Source organism: Melitaea cinxia, chromosome 23, assembly GCF_905220565.1.
Source record: "Melitaea cinxia chromosome 23, ilMelCinx1.1, whole genome shotgun sequence".
Classification (NCBI taxonomy): domain Eukaryota; kingdom Metazoa; phylum Arthropoda; class Insecta; order Lepidoptera; family Nymphalidae; genus Melitaea; species Melitaea cinxia.
The window spans coordinates 1,848,421-1,864,844 of NC_059416.1; the positions used below are offsets into that span (position 1 = coordinate 1,848,421).

The 16,424-nt window shown below is 33.0% G+C and overlaps 2 protein-coding genes across 2 annotated transcripts; both read right to left on the reverse strand.

The window, feature by feature from the left end:
• Positions 1-221: 221 nt before the first annotated feature.
• On the reverse strand, positions 222-8,034 carry LOC123665029 (TGF-beta-activated kinase 1 and MAP3K7-binding protein 1-like). Its single transcript, XM_045599390.1, has 6 exons — positions 7,792-8,034; positions 6,932-7,066; positions 3,745-3,862; positions 2,596-2,851; positions 1,501-1,657; positions 222-890 (listed from the first exon to the last, which is right to left on the reverse strand). The coding sequence occupies exons 1-6, from the start codon at positions 7,926-7,928 to the stop codon at positions 260-262; spliced, it is 1,434 nt and encodes a 477-aa protein (XP_045455346.1). The 5' UTR covers positions 7,929-8,034; the 3' UTR covers positions 222-259.
• Positions 8,035-10,546: 2,512 nt separating this feature from the next.
• On the reverse strand, positions 10,547-11,960 carry LOC123665028 (transcription factor BTF3 homolog 4-like). The gene is made up of 2 exons (XM_045599389.1): positions 11,873-11,960; positions 10,547-11,777 (listed from the first exon to the last, which is right to left on the reverse strand). Exon 2 carries the CDS (start codon positions 11,752-11,754, stop codon positions 11,209-11,211), a length of 546 nt encoding a protein of 181 aa, XP_045455345.1. The 5' UTR covers positions 11,755-11,777; positions 11,873-11,960; the 3' UTR covers positions 10,547-11,208.
• Between the last annotated feature and the right edge of the window lie 4,464 nt (positions 11,961-16,424).

Here is a 16,424-nt window from a genome sequence, read left to right on the forward strand (position 1 = left end):
ACTATTCAATGGTCAAATAAAAAAAAAAACGAGTGTGCAAACCACGCAACTGAAGTAAGACTTCTTTAGCAATAGGCCTGGACAGTTAAGATATACGAAACGTTACCGCCTATGAGAGAAAGAAAATATGTGCTTGCACCTCTCTTGCTCCGTTGGCCTCCACCGATCACACTTTTCGTAACGCTCTCGTCACGAATTCTCCAGCTTACTCCCCAAGGCAAGCATGCGTAAGGAAGTTTTACTTCAAAAAGTCTACTACTTATTTAATAAAACTAGGCAGAGTACCATTTTTCCTCGCCTTTTCAACATTATCATAATAACACGAAAAATCAACGTAACCCTTTATCCGCCTGTCCCTATCGTACGGACGACTCGGATATATATCCGATGACGATTCAATCGATCGATTCGTATCAACATGGGAATCATTCGTTCGTTCTAAATCATTCGATCCGGACGAATACGGTTCCGAATCCATTTCATTTACAAGCGTATTCGACTTAGATTGAACGATTGGATTAAATCTGACAGACTGATTGTTTCTGACGGGTTGGTTATTTCTGACAGGCTCGCTATTTCTGACCGACTGGTTATTTTGTTTATATACTGTGTTTGTGTTTTCATTTTGGGGGATGGGGGGTAAGAAATTAAAATTACGTATTAATAATGTAACATGGGTATTTGGTTTTGGTGTTAAGCTGTTTTTTAGACAATATGATAGGAATTCGTTTTCTATTTCTTCTAGAACGGATTGGCTGACTTTCTTGAAGTCGTTTTGTTTACGGAAGTTTTCTACTATGATTTGTGATAGCTGTTTGTTTGTTTGTTCGCTGTTGCCTCTCACTTCTTGTATGCGTTTGTAGACACCGGCGCTGACTAGAACTAGAAATCTGGTGTAAAAGAAATTTGTTTTTTTAGTACATAAAAAATAAGCCAAACATCAATTTAATCTCGAATAAATTGACTTTTTTATGTGTGTTACCTATAATTTTTTTACTAAGTATATCCGATTTTAATTACACTTTTTTGATCTTTCTGTTTGATAATTTCATGTGGTCCTATTTAAATTTGAGCGAAAACTGGCCAGTAGGTTATGAGTTATCCCTAATAACGAGCATTTAATTGGCTAATTCTTCTAATACCTACGTTTATGTATTACTTATCTATGAAAATTGAAGTTGATTTTTCTTTTTAACTTCAAAAAAAGAGGTTCTTGATTCGATTGTATTTTTTTAAAATGTATGTTTCCTCATAACTCTTTACTGGTTGGGCCGATTTCGATGATTCTTGTTTTAATCGAAAGCTGATGCTTATCGTGTAGTCCCATTTAAATTTGATCGATATTTGATACGTACTTTGTAAGTAATCTTTGATAACGCGTATTTATTTGACCATTTTTACGTCCACTTACGTTGTATTACTTGTCGATGTAATTGAAGTCGGTTTTTTTTTTCGTTTGCGAGGAAACAGAATTATGTATTGACAATAAACACATTTTACCTGCAAGATTCATCTAAAGCAATCGGCCCATGTATCTCCGGGGCAGCGACTACTGGCTCTGAAGATGCTCCACTTATTGACGGGAACGCTTTGTATAAACCCTTCACTAGGTAGTTACCAAGGCACCTAGTACCTGTTTGGTTACCTAGGTATTGTGCTGGAAATAGATTAGTGATTATTTTTTTTAAATATAATTAGCAATATAAAATATAATATATAAATTCGATATCGAATAAAATGGAAAAGACACTGAGGAGACTGCACACTAGACGGATATGTGTGGTTGAGATAAAAATATCAACAGACTTTTGTAAATAGTAGAAATATTAAGTAACCTTAAATCTCTAGTTTTATATAATAATATGTCTCTAGTTTTATATAATAATATATCTCTAGCTTTATATTATTACATAAAACTAGAGATTTATAAGGTAGAAATATTAGTTTGTTTAGTTTGCTTATTAAAAGAAATCCATTTTAATAATAAGGCATTCATATATTATGTCTACGAAGGGATATATGTAAAAAATTTCAGAACAGAGCTAGTTTAAAATATAACAAAAAAAAAAATATATCTACCTATTCCTTTTGTTGAATTTTCTAAAATAAATCTAATAATAATATCTATGAATAAAAATAACAAACTATAAAAATACAGACACAAAATTGGTTTTCAGTTTTCATACCTCATGATATTCACCTAAGGTATATTGCAAAACCAAGAACCTATTTTGTACTTAAATTACTGTTTCTATTTGACTGGTCATTATAGCTTAGAAGTCGTATGTTGTATTTGCTTTAATGTAATGTTCTTTTTTTTTCTTTTTCTTTTACATTGACACAGGGTTGTCTGTTCCTAAGGTAGGCAACTTAATGCTTGTGTTATAGGTAACAGCCGACTAATATAGCTAATTTTTTTTTGTTGATAAATATACATGGAAGCAATACATATATAAAATATAAATACAATTACACCCAGACACAGGTGGGAAACCAACACACAACCCATGGAGCAGAAAGAAGGGCTACTACAAACTTCGCCAATGGGTTATTCAAATGTAATGTAGTCTAGCTTTTTATGTGTACACTACTTACCATTCCTTAACTTATTCACATCCAGGCCTAATTGCGACAACCTCAAGAGTTCATCCTCATTGTTTAAGCTATGATCCACTGTCAGTTGAACAACCCTCAACACTGAATTATCGTCAGTGCGACATAATAAGGCCCGGGTCTCACCAACGTTGGCTACGTATAACTTATTGTTGTGAATGAGGGCGATGACAACGGTGGCACCTCCGGAAAGGTGTTGGTCAATTTCTTTTAAACGGTAAAGTATTGTGTCTGACATCTGGAAATATAATATAATTACTGTTAGATGAGAAAAATATGCATGTATGTTTGTAATTGTTTAGAAAAAATGGGTGGGAAATATAATTTGCAATATAGGGGGAATATCTTGCGATATTGGGACTAAAGTTTATGATCTTAATAATAATAATAATACGCTTTATTGTACACCAAAAACAGAAATGATACAAAAATATATTAACAATATATTCATTAGGTACAAAGGGCGGCCTTAACGCTAAAAAGCGATCTCTTCCAGGCAACCTTCAATCAATCTTCTGTTTCAAATAAAGAAGATTAACTAAACAAATATTAGATGGTTGTCTGGAAGAAATCACTCTTTTAGCGATAAGACCGCCTTTGTACATCTTCCTCTAATATAACAAAAAAAACTTTTGTTTGTATCTTTTAATGCTGTGCAACAAAGGATATTATTATTATTATTATTAAATATTAGATGTTATTTGTACGATCCTAATCTAGTCAAAAAGCTTCCAGTATGAGTAACGCTTATTATCATTATTTAACATTACTTTTACGTGCTGGTTCTTTTTTTTGAGGAGGGACAGAAGGAAATATCCTGCTCAAATTTGGAGCAGCCCGTCTGGGGATGTAATTTGACCTTACAGAAGATCACAGCTAAATAACACTGATCTCACATCATATAATGTTCCTGTGAGTATGGTGGCTCCAGAAAGAGTGAGAAGATGGGTCGGCAACATATTTGCTGGTGTTGTAGCCATCTATAGGCTATGATAGAAGCCCACAATCAGGCGGGAGATACATTTGTTAGTCACCTTTGTAAGTTTGTAAAAAAAAAAGAAACTAAAATATTGCAAAATTGTTGCCGGCCGGTAGCATACAACGTGCATACAGACAGTTAATGATAATTACCTGTGTCGCATGTGTGTGTCCCTTTATTATCTGAAGTTTGTATTGCAAGCTGGTCCGTTCAGCTATCATTCCATCATAGTTCTCTATGTACGCCTTCTCCACTGACACAAATGCATTTCTGAAAAATATTTAATGAATAATTTAGCCGTTTTTCTGTAAATATTTAGTTCTTAAGTTGTGAAATTTTAATATGTATAATATTTTGATAAATAAATTTTTATAATATTTTAAATTAATTGTGATTTATTCAATTCAATAGATTTGTAATTACAATGAATGAAACTTTAACTAGTTAGTTATCTTACCTTTCCAATAACATTTTCTTTTTCATTTTTTTATAATTTTAACTAATATTCCAAGAAAATAATATTTTGCTCTAGTCTAATTTTAGTATAATCCATAGTTAAAAATGTACTTTCATTTTAATGGATTAATTTTGTCTTCAATAGTTATACAAATGTAATTTTTTCTGAATATAATTGTGTTTGCAGGCAAATGAAGAACAACCGACTTCAATTATATCGACAAGTAATACAATGTAGGTAGACAAAAAAATTGTCAAGTAAATACGCATTATCAAAGATTTCTCCAAAAGTTGTAATCAAATCTTGATTAAATTTAAATGTGACCACAGATAAACATCGGCTTCGATTAAATTAAAAATGATCAAAATCGGTACACCCAGTAAAAAGTTATGCAGATTTTCGAGTTCCCCTCGATTTCTCTGGGATTCCATCATCAGATCCTGGTTTCCTTATCATAGTACCAAACTAGGGATATGTCCTTTCCAACAAAAAAGAATTATCAAAATCGGTTCATAAACGACGGAGTTATCCTTGAACATACATAAAATATATATATATACATATATACGGTCGAATTGAGTAACGTCCTCCTTTTTTGAAGTCGGTTAAAAAACTTATTATGACAGAGATGAAATATAGCTATGTAAAACCCAGGAAAATTATAGCTTTACTATCAGTGATAAAAGTTTCAAAATCTGTTTAGTACTTCCAGAAATTAGCCCCTACAACCTACTAACTTTACCTCTTTATAATATTAGTATCATAGATGTAGTAAAAAAAAGTAGATAATGCGCGGCCTTTGTTGTTACTGAAGCCACAAAACTCGGCTTCTTCAAGTAAACACACGCGCTCACGCACACATATGCATCAAACTACGCTCATTTTCGTTAGTATCTCACGGGGCCTCGTACAGTAACTTTGCCGATAAAATGCCGTTCTTTTGTAATTAAATGGTGCAAAAACAATACTAAAGTGAACAAAAAGTCTGAAGAAATATCGTTTCACACGTAAGTACATACAAAACTTTATATTTTTTGTTATTCCAAAATAATATTGAGGTTATTCGGAACTTATAATTTCCATGCCCCGAAATGACGTACCGAGGGAGTGTTACCAGTAATTCTTATTTCCATTAGCCCAAAATGCGGGTAAGTAAATTGTAGGCAATCATAGAAAAATAATTAAGTAGAAAGTGATATAATCATAAGAAATAGAAAATAATCATAGAAAATTATATAAATCTGTGTCAATGAAAATTGCGTTTTTAAGTAATTGATGATTCCTCTGAAGTTCCTGTTTTAAAGACGTCTAATTCTTTGCTGTAATGATTTAATTTTTTTACATTTTTTTTTTAAATGAAGTTCCTGTTTTTTTTAACTTTTCTCTTAGTTTATGTTTTCTAGGTGTATCAAAGATTGAATCTTGGTTAACGACTAATTTTAGACTCATCAGGTAGGTCCTAGAACAAAAAATTCAACATTAAAATACCTAGTAGTAAGTAGTAGTATATACGCGATGGTACTCTGCGAAGTCTACGTTTTGTACCGTACATATCAGCTTTATCAAAATGGTTTGAACAAACCACACTAGATGAGGATGGCTGTCGTTGTAGTTCATTTCAGCTCAGTCGCACAGCAGCTACCTATTCTATCTATCTCCTATTAAAATATTCGTTGGAAACCTAAAATCATGATATTTAGTAGTAAAATATGAGTAGTTAATTCACAAATTTAAACAGACACAAACGAGTTAAAAATTCATATTGACTTCAATTTACGTAAAACATAAAATCACACGATAAAAAAAAAAAAAACAATAATGATGTCCCCTTTCTACTTAATTATTTTTCTATGATTGCCTACAATTTACTTACCCGCATTTTGGGCTAATGGAAATATAAATTACTGGTAACACTCCCTCGGTACGTCATTTTGGAACATCGAAATTATAAGTTCCGAACCTCAATATTATTTTGGAATAACAAGAAATATAAAGTTTTGTATGTACTTACGTGTGAAACGATATTTCTTCAGACTTTTTATTCACTTTGGTATTGTTTTTGCACCATTTAATTACATAAGAACGGCATTTTGAAGGCAAAGTTATTGTAGGAGGCCCCGTGAGATACTAACGAAAATGAGCGTAGTTTGATGCATATGTGTGCGTGAGCGCGTGTATTTACTTGAAGGAGCCGAGTTTTGTGCCTTCAGTAACAACAAAGGCCGCGCATTATCTACCTTTTTTTACTTCATCTATGAATTCATTAAATCAAAACATGGCTGCAATAGATTTATTTAACAATTTGAAGCAAAAAAGGAGTAAATATATTTAAAACTATAAACAGATTTTTATTTTTGCATACTCATTTTATCTATATTAAATTAATTGTGTTTAATCCCATTTAATAAAATTTTCAGGGACTTTTTTTAAAAAGTGTCAACACTTCACTCACTCACAGATATTTAAAAAAGTGGCTTCACTTTTTTGTTCTAAGTGCGTTATCTATTCTTTTTACTTGATCTATGATTAGTATAGATAAGTTAAATTTTGAACTGCATTTTGTAAAAATAATATACGCTTCAGCCTGTAATATCCCACTACTGGGCATAGGCCTCTTTCCCCGTGTAGGAAAAGGATCAGAGCTTAATCCACACCACGCTGCTCCAATGGGGTTGGCAGATATATTCCCTACTATGAGTATCGATCGCTATCAGGTGTACATGATAACAACCGGGACCGACGGCTTTAAGTCAAACATGTACATCAAATTGTATTTTATTTAACTAATACTTTATATTTTTAAGCTACAGTAACCACTTACTATCAATATGCTTGTTTGCTGTCCTAAAAGTATAAAAAAATTAAATAAATTCGAGAACAACCTTAATTTTTCTCTGATTTCCTCATCAGTGTTGCTATTAGAGGGTGGAGCAAACAAAATCTCAGCTGCCATCCTCTGCATGATAAATCTCGCTGCGTCCAACCCATTGTGAGGCTCGAATACTCCATACAGACAGCTGGAAACGGGTTGATAGAGGGTTAACTTGGGTTCTTTACAGATGTACTGATTTAAAAGCTGCCTGGACTGTAATTTTTAATTAGAAATTATATTTAAAAATTTAAATTTGTCATAATGTTTTAAAGAATCTTAAATAGGAGAAAATATTATGGCAAATAAGTCCATTTATTGAAGGCATTATCACATAAACTTCTACTGTTACCTTTGGGTAATAATTTAACAAACCAGGTCATTTTACTAAAGTATAATTAGTGATGTATTTACTACTTATGTAATATGCGGGCTGAGAGCACAAACAAGAAAGAAATATAAATTTTAGAAAGATAATCATGGTCAGGAGTAAATTCTAATTAACAACAAATAATTGTGGTTTTGATCCCCATTCGATGTAAATTATTTTGCTTAGAAAAATCTTTCTTTATAGCCACTCAATGGTCGTTGTTGTTCACCGTATCTCAGAGAATATCTCAAGTAATGGATTTCTTTAGTTTTCATAAGGCAAATTAGCTACATATTCACTGACACCAGCGTAGCGTAACACTTCAACTCCTCTTTTAAATGGAAAAGAAGCGTTTGCATAGTTGTAATAAGTTTATTGGTAGTTTCAGCATAAATTATTTCAAAAGTAAAACCTCACATAGACTACGAAAAAGTATATGGGTCCAAAAACATTTGGGGAACACAAGACAGTGTATTTAGTATAAAATCTATAAATTTACTTACGAATTATCTTCTGTGTGGCAATAAAAACAAAAATAATCGTCATTGGAGCTAGGATTTCCATCCACTTGTGAGATATAGGACGCGACGCAGGTGTTGCGGCATTTTGGCAAATCGTCTGTCCAGGGTCGCGCTATCATTTTTGTAAGCTTATTAAAACTAATTTAACCTATAGACTTGAATAGGCTTATAATAGTGGGTTATTTAATTCTATAGTCTACCTACTACTTTCGAAAATGTCAAATGTCATATCTCATAAATATTGTCAACATTTGTTAATATAACGGCTACGCTCCACTTAAGGCCCGCAACGCTATCGACTACGACCACTGAAACTGCCGTTCCACTAACGTAAAAAAGCCACGGATGTTGTAGGCGAATTATATAGGTCGAACGCATATTTGAGCGTTGTAATGGCGGTATGATAAAAAGATGCAGCTGTGAGAGTCAAACTTATTCTTAGGTGCAACGAGAGCGTTACAATCGTTTAATGGTACGCACCCAATATGATAAGAAAATTAGTAAATTCAAAAATTTATACAAGATCAGTTTCATTTTGTTGATGTAGTATGTGCAAATACAAATTATTAATTTATGTTAATATAAAAATAATCAATTTAGTTTTAATTTATTTATAAATGTTACCTTATTCAATTAAAAAAAGTACGCTTAATTTATTTTTTGTTTAAATATTTATTTGATTTTTCTTTCCTCTTAAAGATACATTTTTAAAAGGAAACTTACATTATAAAAGATAATGTTAATTTAGTTTCAGTGTTTTTTTAGGTATTTTTTCAAACTACAAGCAATAAGACAAACAACTACATACTACTTTTCTTACCTTAAAATTATTGCACAATAAAAAAGCAGTATTCACCTTATAATGTTATATTTTTTTCTAAGTTTTACTATTTTATCACTATTCATACCACAAATTTTATATTTAGCAAACCGCATAAACGACAGTTGATAAAAATGTACCTACATGCACCTACTGACGATAAGTTTTCACTAGCAGCGTATTAAAATTAAAAGTTACGGTACTATTGAATAAAATAAAAGTGTAAATTGTAGTTGATTTTATTTCAGATATTTACGTTCGTTTTTATGTATTGATACGCGGTATTTCCTAGAATAACCTAAGATAAAATAATGCAGAATAATAAGAAACAAGAAGTGCCATGAATCGCTGAATTAATTATAATTACTATATTGTATTTCCTACATTTTTTATATAAAATTATCATTTGGCGCACTTTTCTTCAGCTTTTTAAATATTACAAAAAAAAAAAAATTAAAAAAAAGTAAACGGACAATCGAAAAGCAATTTCTTTATCACATTTACTTTTTTTCTTAAATAGGTAATTGAATACTATTAAAAATGTGACCTGCAAACCTGTAAATGATTAATTGAATATAGTTATATTATATGAAAACTAGCTGACCCCGCAAACGTTGTTTTGCCATATTATATGTTATTAACCCGCTTAATCCCCCCCCCCCCCCCTTATAACTTAGGGGTATTAAATGGGTATTAAAAATAGATGTTGGCCGATTCTCAGACCTACCCGATATGCCCACAAAATTTTATTAAAATCGGTCGTGCCGTTTCAGAGGAGTTCAATGTTTAACACCATGACACGAGAATTTTATATACCTATTAGATTACCCGAATCAACAAAAGTAATTTAAATATTATAATTTTTTAGTAACGAAAAATCATAGTTTTCAGATTTTAATTATCAAACATTTTTTTTTCATATCATATTCAAGTAGTTTTCGATTTTCAAGCCGATTTTCAAGTTGAAAATAAACTTTATATGGAATATAACTTACTAGGTTTTACCCGCGCCTTCGCTCGCATTGATTTTTTTTTAATCAAAAGTATCCTGTTACTTTTAATACCTCCAAGAATATGTGTACAGTTTCATGATGATTGGTTAAGTAAATTTTAAGTGAAACCATAACACACAAACTTACATTAAGAATTATAATATTATATTATGGATTGATGAGCTTTGTTAGCAAGAGATAAAACTGACCCTAAAGGGATAAATGAATGAACTCCAATTTTGAATTCATTTGTTGCATATATAAGATATATCTAACAAAAAAATTAAGTTTGATATAGAAAAATAGAGGTGTATCACAAAGTTATCAGATGGATACAATTATACACATTATACACTAGATATCTTTTATCAGCTACTAGTGAAACAGGCCATTGATAGTTATTAAATTCTTTGCAATTCACTTCATTGATAATTTTATTTTAATCATATAAGACTACAATTATATTAACTGATAATTTGCTTAGAAAGTATCAAATTTATGTGGAAAAGTTTATGTTTAGATTTTCATGAAAGTTAAATTATTAAGCAGTAGCTTTGACCTGCGGCTCCACTTGAATTAAATTTTTTGTTTAATAATAAAGTATCCTGTTATTTTAATACCTCCCAAGAATATGCGTACCAAACAAACTTACATTCACATTTATAATATAATTAAGGAGTAAGTAAACAGATTACTAACATAGATAAAATTTTAATTGTGTTTCTCTACTAAAATATTTTATGGATCTTAGTTGTCCAAAGCAAACTTTTATTTATTTCTATTTTAAAAAAAACTCTAGACAAAAATACTCAAAAGAAGTCTAACTAAACCAATTATCCAATTATGTAGATAGTTACCTTTATGTGTCATCTAAAAATGATGCAAGATTTGAGTCATAGAATGAAAATTATAATAAATAAAACAATTTTTCTTCGATCAAAGTTTATGTCATGTCTATACATAACTTAACCCGACATTTTTACATTTTAGTGTATTTTTTATACAATGTTAGCTCCGGTATCCTAAAGAGCCATGTGACTAAGTTCACTTTGTTTAAACCTAGGTTTAAATGAGAAAGCATGTTCTTTAGACCAGTATGAATTAACAACTTTAGAAAAATCCATCTTTATAAAATATTTACCAGTGCATTAACACCTCTTTACTATACATATAATATATATTTAACTGTGCTGTGAAAAGAAAGTTATATGCAATATTTTTTTTAATACTATATAAGTATCTATATTGCCAATATCTTAAAAGTACTTTGAACTATTTTCTATTCAACGGGATTTCATTACTTTTACAATACATGTTAGTGCATGGCGCATACAAAGCATTTATAGAGATAGTTGTACAGAGAATTTCCAAAGTCACGAGTATAAAAAAGAAAATAGTATCCCGTTCCACTAGGCACCGTCACCATTAACTGGACATATCAAACTTGGAACGAACTATTTAGGAACAAAACATAAAATACAAAACGAATATTACTTTGAGACACACCTCGGTGCCTTTGGAAACCCACTTTAGTTCACTTTATCAGGTGAGCAAAATTAAAAACTAAATCTTTTTCATGGGGTCTATTTAATCAACTTTTTTGTCCGCGGCTTTGGTTTCTGTTTCTGGTTTCTTTTCCTTCTCTTTCTCCTTTTCTTTTTCCTCTTTTTTCTCCTCGGCGACTACCTCTTTAGCCTCCTGCTTGGAAGCTTCGTCGAAGTTACCAACAAGGTTAGGTACCTCGTCGTCTTCATCGAGTGGTTTCGGCGGGGCCACACTGGATGCGATTTTCTTTAACTGATTTAATCCCTCCGGTCCGAGCTGGCTCAGGATGCCGGGGAGCATCTCAGCTATTTGCTTGTTCTCACCGTGTCCGGTGATAGCGAAAGTGTTCGCCGCGAGCGATGCCTGCGCTTTCGGGTTATTAAAATGTATTACTGTGCCGTCATCCTTTAACATATTCACTTCCTCGATACCGGGGATAGTGTTTACTGATAGTTTCTTGAGAGATGACTGCAGTTTCTTATCATCTGTGGCGGCGGTCGCATGGACGACCTTCTTCTTGCGCCTCGGTGTTCCCTTGCCGCCTATGCGGACTTGTGACTGCAGTTTTTTCAGTTTCTCGGTGTTCATTCTGCTATTTCAACACGCGACACCTGTCGATAAGAACACGACACTCTTTTTAGTATTGTTTATATGTTGATTTCAGACGCGATCACACTTGTATTCCATGTAACTTGATCGTACGCACGTGTTTTGAACACCGGTTAGTTACAAAGGGAAAATGGAGGACGAGACAAATTATTTCTGATATTTGACGTCGTGAATTTGGCAGCACTGCGCAAAATGCGTTCCATTTTTACAGATTTACAGGTTATCTGTATTTCTAATTAGATCGATTTATTAAACAAAAACTCTTTTAAATAATTTATTTGAAAGTGTGAAGAACAATTTTAAAAAATATACGTTTATTTTATTACACTACTAATTTAAAATAATGTGTTTACAGCTCATTATTAATAATTTAATATATCTTATTATATGGACGTAGCTAGATAAAACGTATGGACTTAAAGGTATTGATTTGTGTCACCTAATTTAAATTTAAATTACTCTGATATTAAAATAGTTTTATTTCTGTACATAGTAATAATTATTTCTTATTTATAATAGAAAATTGCATGCAATGGAATTATATTTCATACTAACTTATTATTCATTATAACCACGAGATGGCGTTGTATGCCACAAATAGATATGAATGCTTATATTTCATATCAACTTAGTATTCAGTATAAACACGAGATGGCGTTGTATGCTACAAATAGGTATGTATGCTATATTTCGTGGTTCATAGATGTCACTATGTGTATCTAAATTTTAAATATTCCAGACTGTATACTTCTTCTTCTTTAAGGTTCAATAGTACCAAAACCAAATAAGCACAGAAGAGCGAGAGTTGAGCGAAATCATGTCAAAGAACAGAAGCTCACGCTCAGTGACGCTCATCGCTCATTGCTTCAGCCTGTAATATCCCAAAGCTGGGCATTTGCCTCTTTCCCCATGTAGGAGAAGGATTAGAGCTCAATCCATCTGGAAGCTCCAATCCGGGTTGGCGGATATATTCCCAACTGTGAGTAACGATTGCTATCAGATGTACATTAAACTACCGGGACCTCACTACTACTCGGTGAAGCTGATGGTAACGTTTTACAGCGCTTTAAGCTGTTTATGTAAGATATAGGAGATGTAATAGTAATTATAGGTACTTATTTATATGTCGATTCGAATTGAACTTGAAGCAATTTTATTTACTCAAATAAAGATATTTTAGATTTTGATTTTAAATAATTTTCTATACCGATACGAATCGATATGATCTGTGGTGATGGTAGTAAAGAATAAAGCCACCCTCCCTCTTTCCGTGGGGTTCGTAAGAGGCAGAGCTGGGCACCGTTAATCAAATGGTTAGCTTCGTTAATCGCTATTCCGCTAATACAAAAATTAGTTTCGTTAAACGTTAAAACGCTACATTTTAGAAGATTTAACGCAAGTTAAAGTTAATCGTTAATCGTTAACATATGACTAAAAAAGCATTATATTAATTGCTGATTATTTAATACCGATAAAGAATGAAGTATAAAAGCAAATTTTTTAATTTGCTTAATGGAAGTTCTCCCTAGTATGTAAAATATTATTGTAAGCTCTAGTTAAAGAAATAAACTTTATTTTATTTTTTATTTATTAATTATTTTTATAAAACAATAAAATACAGAATGCAAATTTAATTAAATCAATTGATTGATTTAACTAAATTTGCATTATGTATTTGCAGTTGAACGTCTTTTTTCAACTAAATTTAGCTGTCCGGCACTATGTGCATGTCCCCTCACGAACATCAACATATTAAAATTTTTATCAGAAAGAGATGCTCTTTTCGGTGCTAAAATATCTTTTCCCGTTGAAAAAAGACGTTCAACTGCTGCGCTTGAAGGTATTGCCGTGTTATATTTGATAAAAAGATTAATCAAAATCTGGTCTCCAAAGAATGCAGCGTCGTCAAGTGAGTCCTTGGATGGTGTATCTAGCCACATTTTGACTATGCTTTGAGCTTTTGTCTTCAAAGAGTTCTGCCTCGTTGGCCTTTTCTTGCACTGGGTAGTTACCGACTTAAAAAAGTCTTCCTCGTTATCACTACTCCCTCCATTACTTCCTCCGCCACTAACACTGTCCTTGGAGTTTTCCTAAAAATTATTCAGAAAAATAAACAATTATTCCATACAAAATTCCGCCCTACAGAGCAGTTTCTTGGCGGATTATTCAGAAAAAAAAAAATTACCTGCACTTCTTGTCGTAAAGCCTCTTCTACTTTACTTTCCATGGATTTTTTTACGGCATTCACCCTACCGCTGTCGTAAGTTTCAAGCCAAATTAATCTAAACTTTGGGTGAAACCCAGCAGCAAGTTGGCAATGCTCGTCATTGAGCAGTGGGCCAAACCTTTTTTCAATGCCATTGATTAAGGCATTGGCTAAGGCTGTGCAGTGTATAAGCCCCTTGGTCTTGATGTGTTTTAATTTAAGAATTGTTGCTGCTATCGTCGGCAGTAGCGACCCGAGATAGGCTTGGGCTTCTCCTTGGATTCGATCCAGCTATATTTGTTTCACTCACACCGCGGCACGCGCTCCGCGCTGCTCCGGCGCGCTCGACCAAACTTGTCGAAACCTGTTTTTCCCGCCGCGCGCGGTGCGTACTTCCATTGGGTTAACTGTTAACGGGTCCGTTAACCATTTTATAAGTTAGCTTAAAAGTTAATCCGTTACTCGAAGTGTTAACTTCGTTAATTAACTGTTAACGGATTAACGAGTTAATGCCCAGCTCTGGTAAGAGGAAACCAAGGGATAATACAGTTCCACTACCACCTTGGAACCGACCGATGGCGGGACAACAACCCAACTGCTGGCTTTGAAATACACAGGCCGAAGATGGGCAGCAGCGTCTTCGGTGCTACACCTGCGGTCACCAACCCGCCTACCCAGCGTGGTGACTATTGGCAAAACACATGAGTTTGTGCCTAAATTTTTGGTGTGAACTTGGGGAGGCGTTGTGTGCAAAAGTGCGATAGGTTGAAGTGAGCGCTACGAATATAATTTTAATTTATGATTTTAAATAATCGTAATTTGATTCATATAAAAGAATAATTGAATTTATAAATATCACGGAAATTGTTCGTATTGTAGTTGACACATAGTACTCATTTGTAGTTTTAATGTTCTTTCCTTCTTACCTTCAACTTATTTTTTTTAAGTTTTGGGTTATACGTAGGTAAATTGTTGTGAAACTTGAAATAGGCTTTCAATAGGCATTGCTCTGATATACCTCTCTCATCTTCTGCTGATAAATTTTATACAACTAGGTCGGCAAACAAGCGAATGGCTCACCTGATGGTAAGCGATTACCGTAGCTTATAGAAGTCTGCAATACCAGGAGCTTCGCAAGGGCGTTGCTGACCCTATCCCAATCCCACTCAGGAGCTCTAGTCACCTCACTCACGACAGGAATACAACAATGCTTGAAAGCAGTATTATTCAGCTATGCTCTTCTTACGGTCGAGGTACTTCCCCAGTTGGGTTGCTCCAGATTTTGAGCTGCATATTTCCTGCTGTGCCTTACTTCAGTTAAAGTGATCTAAATAGATAGCCTTCGCCATCGAACAGCAATTTGAAGAGTAAATGATTGATTCATATTCACATCTTGTGAAACATATACTTACAGTTCAAGGAATATATTTAAGTAAAAGATGGTCATTAGTCTCCACTTTCACCTTGTCAAACACTATCAACTCGAAATTTAGTCATATGACTAGCCCATTGCCTTAGTTTGTAGTAACTAATGGTTATTTTTTGACCAAAGGGAAATCCCATATGGATGCAACACGGTCCGGGGTAGCCTGGGTTATGTTGGACTCGCATCGATCAAAACCCCTTGGGTGTATCTTATCGTGATAAATTACGATTTTACATTTGGGTGTTTTTGTAACTGCTTGCATGAGTAAAGTCATTTCTGTTTTTAATTTAGTTTTGACAAAAAAATAAAATTTAATTTATCTATCTAGTGTCTTTCATGTAAGACTTTCTCATACGGGATACGTATTAGTTAATAATACATAAATAGTAAATATTTATTTATTTTATAGGTAGAACGATCTTATCGCTGTTAGCGATTTCTTATAGAAAACTTAAATATAGGTTCTTAAATAATTTACTTCAATAGGCACTTATCTACTCACTAGATGTGATTACTCACTTTTTCTACTTTCTAAATGGTATAAAAAATGAATAATTCCAAATAGTTATCGGTATGAAAGCTCTCAACAGAAATAATAAACAGCCGACCTCAGTTAAGAATTAAACGTTTATACGATAATGCTAAATGCACTCCAAAATGGCGGAATATAAAGCTGTCATCGAGATCACTTCGCGCCGACGCGTATTATGACGGCTATTAATATTTGGACTTGTCGATAGTGAATACGATAAAACGTTTCTGAAACGTGCACTTACCCTGTCCGGTGATGGATGGGAGGATTCTGAACGAAAGTCTTATTTTTGTTTTCTAATATTGAATGTAATTTTAACCGACTTCAAAAAAGGAGGAGGTTACTCAATTCGACCGTATTATTATTATATATTCTTTATTGCACTTATAATTTTTGTACAGTTACTTATATACAAATTTAGTTAGCAACGGTGGACTTACGGCCGAACCCAATATTCAATCTAAAGATAGAGATAGGTAGTTATC